This window comes from Cetorhinus maximus, chromosome 20, assembly GCF_964194155.1.
Source record: "Cetorhinus maximus chromosome 20, sCetMax3.hap1.1, whole genome shotgun sequence".
Classification (NCBI taxonomy): Eukaryota; Metazoa; Chordata; class Chondrichthyes; order Lamniformes; family Cetorhinidae; genus Cetorhinus; species Cetorhinus maximus.
The window spans coordinates 14,173,832-14,177,793 of record NC_135898.1 but is presented as its reverse complement, the minus strand read 5'-3'; the positions used below and the strand labels follow the sequence as shown (position 1 = coordinate 14,177,793).

Here is a 3,962-nt window from a genome sequence, read left to right as displayed (position 1 = left end):
CAGTAGGATTTACAAATCAAAAGGGATTAAATATATTTAAAGAAGAATGGAAGGCTGTGTGAGCTGTGGCTGTGTGAGATCTTGAAAGGTGACTGTGTGAAACAGACTTGGGGGGAAAAAGCCTCTCGCCACCCTGCAGAATTTTGCTGTTCCAGTAACCAAAGTTGTGTTAAAACCCTTTGGAAATCCATGGTCCAGCAGATGCTTGTGGTAATATTGCTGGATGACTTTATAAATTTGGAATCTATTTGGACTGTTGCCTTAAAGGAGTTGTGTAGTTGGGAGTCTGGTTAAGTTAAAATCTTGGGAACTGTTATAACTGTGTAACTGTAATCCTATTTTGCACAGGCAGATACTGATATAGCGTGAGGTGAAAATCACCCATACAAGGAAACTATCATTGCTCCTTTAATAGAGTGACACCGCTAATTGTTTCATGATTTGTATGCTGAAAATGGTTGTGTAGTTCAGAACAGGTAACATACATAAATACTGAATCTCATCCATAAACACAGAGAACAGAATCACTTGCATCCACTATTTACTGATCAGGCATTTCAAGGCTACAAGGTTTCTGTAGCTACAGGAGGTGAAGGAGAGGGAGATGGGAGAGGTGAAAGAGGGGAGAAGGGGATGAAAGAAGGGGAGATGAGTTGAAGGAGATGGAGATGGGGTGTGAAGAAGACATGTGGGTGAAGGAGGACATGAGGCTGGAAGAGGGGGATATTGGGGGTGAAGGAGGGAAAGATGTGGTACGGTCAATTCTTTCCCATCCTCCCATTTAACAACTGAGCCTCCTCCCCACTTCTCGACAACTCTGGTACCCTCTTAAGTTTCACTCCGGGTTTATCGGAAGTCTGACACATTAAAATGGGGTCACACTGGGAAAAAGTTTGGGAAGCACTGTTCTAGACTCAAACTGAAATTGTACATAAGATTGAGAAAATATGCCTCTTTTATGTTTACTATTGACTATTTGTTAGACTTTATTGGAATCTCAGATCACATTTATCACTTAAATTACTTCTTAATAAATACAGCTTGTATCGGCAACCACTGCTCTTTTAGATCGCCTATTGCAGGGAATCATGCATTCGGACACATAGAATTGTTATTCAAAATGTTGGTTATGCTCATCCAAAAATACCTTCTGTTTATTTATTTAATACCCTTCATTAGCTTAATATTGTCTATAATGTAGGCATAATGTTAATAGTTATTATTGCCCATACCTTATCTGCGGAGCCAAGGGGCTTCGGTCCCATGCAACAGAATTGTAACAAAAGGACATCACGCCAAACTGGACAGTATCTTTTCCGAGACTAGAATCCAATGTTAATGATTTTATCTCGTGTGTTTGATTTTAATTTTTTTTTCAAGCTGTTGATAGTTCTAGTTTCAATCTGGAAAAGGTGATAATATGACGGCGCAAACTGCATTTCTGCTGTGGGAGGGTGTGGATCAAAAGTCGTTTTAGAGGCACCGAAAGACGGCGGGGAAGCGACGACGAAGTAACGTGATCTCTTACGTCTGTGTTCAGAGCTTTTAAATACAGCTGGCCGAGGCTGTGTGGGAACAGAGTTGGAGAGAACCAAATGCTATATAAAAAAGTGTGGGACGTTTGTCACAGTCAAAGCACACGGCAGGTAAAGTCAAATCGTAAAATATTCAGGGCTTTTGAATTGAAGCAACATCAGCCTGCAGCAGAAATACTCTCCAATCAAATAGTTTTGCAGAATTAGTTCCTGTAATTAATCAGCTAACCAGAATCTGTATTCCGATGGAACAGTACAGCAAGAGATTTACTTTAGGATGAGAACTTTAGTATTTTATTCGGGTTATGGCCGAATAAAATGTTTTTTAGTGTTTCGGAGAAATCGCAATCGGATTCATCTGAACTACATGTTGCTCAAGGCGAACGCGAACTGACCAGAGAGTGAAAGAAGGAAGGGTGATGGCAGCGGTGGACTGCTCAACGTTTCGCGGCAACGGTACCTTCCCTTGCAACGCCAGCCAACAGGGCTTTTTGGGGGAACGCCTCTTCTCACTGCCCTACACCCCCCGAACCACGGCAGGTATCGCCACTGCTATCAGCTTCATCATAATATTCACAATCATTGGGAATGTACTGGTCATAATTGCTGTGCTGACCAGCCGGTCATTGCAAGCCCCTCAGAACCTCTTCCTAGTCTCTTTGGCTGCAGCAGATATTTTGGTGGCTACTTTGGTGATGCCCTTTTCTTTGGCCAACGAATTGATGGGTTATTGGTACTTTAAGAAGATTTGGTGTGAAATTTATTTGGCGTTAGATGTCTTGTTTTGTACTTCCTCTATTGTCCACCTCTGTGCGATAAGTCTGGACAGATACTGGTCAGTAACCCAAGCCATCCAGTACAACTCCAAGCGAACGCCGAGGAGAATCCGCTGTGTGATTCTGACCGTCTGGTTTATTGCTGGAGTAATTTCCTTCCCGCCTCTAATCTCCATGAACAAAAATCTCGGCGAAGACGAAATTCCCGTCTGTCGTCTGAATGACGAGAAATGGTACATCTTGTCTTCGTGCATTGGGTCTTTCTTCGCTCCTTGTGTCATCATGATTTTGGTGTATATGAGGATTTACCAGGTGGCCAAGGTGAGGGCGAGGCAGCTACCCGGGAACCGAAAGCCGGAGGGGGTCAGCGCCGCTGGCCGCAAGAAACGACGCCTCGCGGAGCAAGGATCACCCTCTCGTCCCAATGGTCAGGAGAAGGGGACCGAGTCCAAGGACAAAGAGGAAGCGGGTAATTCTTCCTCCTCGGGCCAGGAAGAGTGTTCAAGCAAACAGAAGTCGCACCAGCAGAAGGATCCGCCCGGCGCCACCAAACTAGCGCAGGATGAGAGCAAGTCGAACTGCAAAAGGGAGGAAGAGCACTTTGTGAGGCAAGAGAAGCCTCGGACACCAAGTGCAATCAGGAGGAAAGCTATCCAGAACAGGGAAAAACGCTTCACTTTTGTTTTATCTGTAGTTATTGGCGTCTTTGTTCTCTGTTGGTTCCCTTTTTTCTTCACCTACAGTCTGACTGCCATCTGCCCGGCGACATGTTCTGTCCCGCCTGTCATCTTCAAATTCTTCTTCTGGATCGGGTATTGCAATAGTTCCCTTAACCCCGTCATCTACACCATATTCAACCAGGACTTCAGGCGAGCTTTCAAAAAGATCCTTTGCCGAGAACAGAAAAGATCTCTCTACAGAGTCTAGTCAGCAGATTTGAAGACGCGTCGGGAGTTATTACCCGGAGAGCGAGATGTTTATTTTAAACCAAAAAAAAAATCTTTCCAAATAAATGGCATGCAACTGTACCAATGCCCCTACCAAAACTTTTGAAGTCACGAAATAAATGCGCTGTTGTTGAAGGAAACGCCGCAAAGTGATATGTCTGTGGTTGATTACAAAAATATATTGTTGTCTGTAGCTTGATAAATGTGTCGATTCTAGTAAGGAAACCCTTGTAAAATTGGAGTACGAAACAAGTGGGAAATTCACACTGTTGTACATTCCGACCACACCATCTCTTGCCTTTTTTTACACAGGCTTAAGGACAAATGCTCTTTTGCGCTTAGACATTCGAAGAAGTCTGGAAATTGATCCTCCCTGTAAGAGAATGTCCTCCCCTGTGTCTGTCCTCCTGTAAAATTGCTTCTCATATCTACTAAACCGCAAAGACCAACGCCATATGTTTCATTTGCACCAGTTATAATACCAGAGCTAATTTTGAATAATTCCATTCAGTTTTAAATCAGCAATCTATGAAGGATATTGGACAGTGTGGAATAGGAACATTGTTTGCAGGTGTGAGGGAGGCTGCATAACTCATTTGGGGATAAAGTCATTCACAGCCTCGCACACCTCACCACTTTAAAAAGGATAGGATTTAACATGGAGGCTTTTTTGATTGGACGTTAGTGGACTCACTGGACCAGAA

At 43.5% G+C, this 3,962-nt stretch overlaps 1 protein-coding gene across 1 annotated transcript; it reads left to right on the top strand.

The window, feature by feature from the left end:
* The first annotated feature begins 1,382 nt into the window (after positions 1 to 1,382).
* adra2b (adrenoceptor alpha 2B) lies at positions 1,383 to 3,708 on the top strand. Its single transcript, XM_078565541.1, has one exon. The coding sequence runs from the start codon at positions 1,955 to 1,957 to the stop codon at positions 3,236 to 3,238; it is 1,284 nt and encodes a 427-aa protein (XP_078421667.1). The 5' UTR covers positions 1,383 to 1,954; the 3' UTR covers positions 3,239 to 3,708.
* The last annotated feature ends 254 nt before the right edge of the window (positions 3,709 to 3,962 follow it).

Coding starts and splice junctions, on each gene's coding strand:
- adra2b (XM_078565541.1), top strand. CDS start 1,955: ATGGCAGCGGTGGACTGCTCAACGTTTCGCGGCAACGGTACCTTCCCT.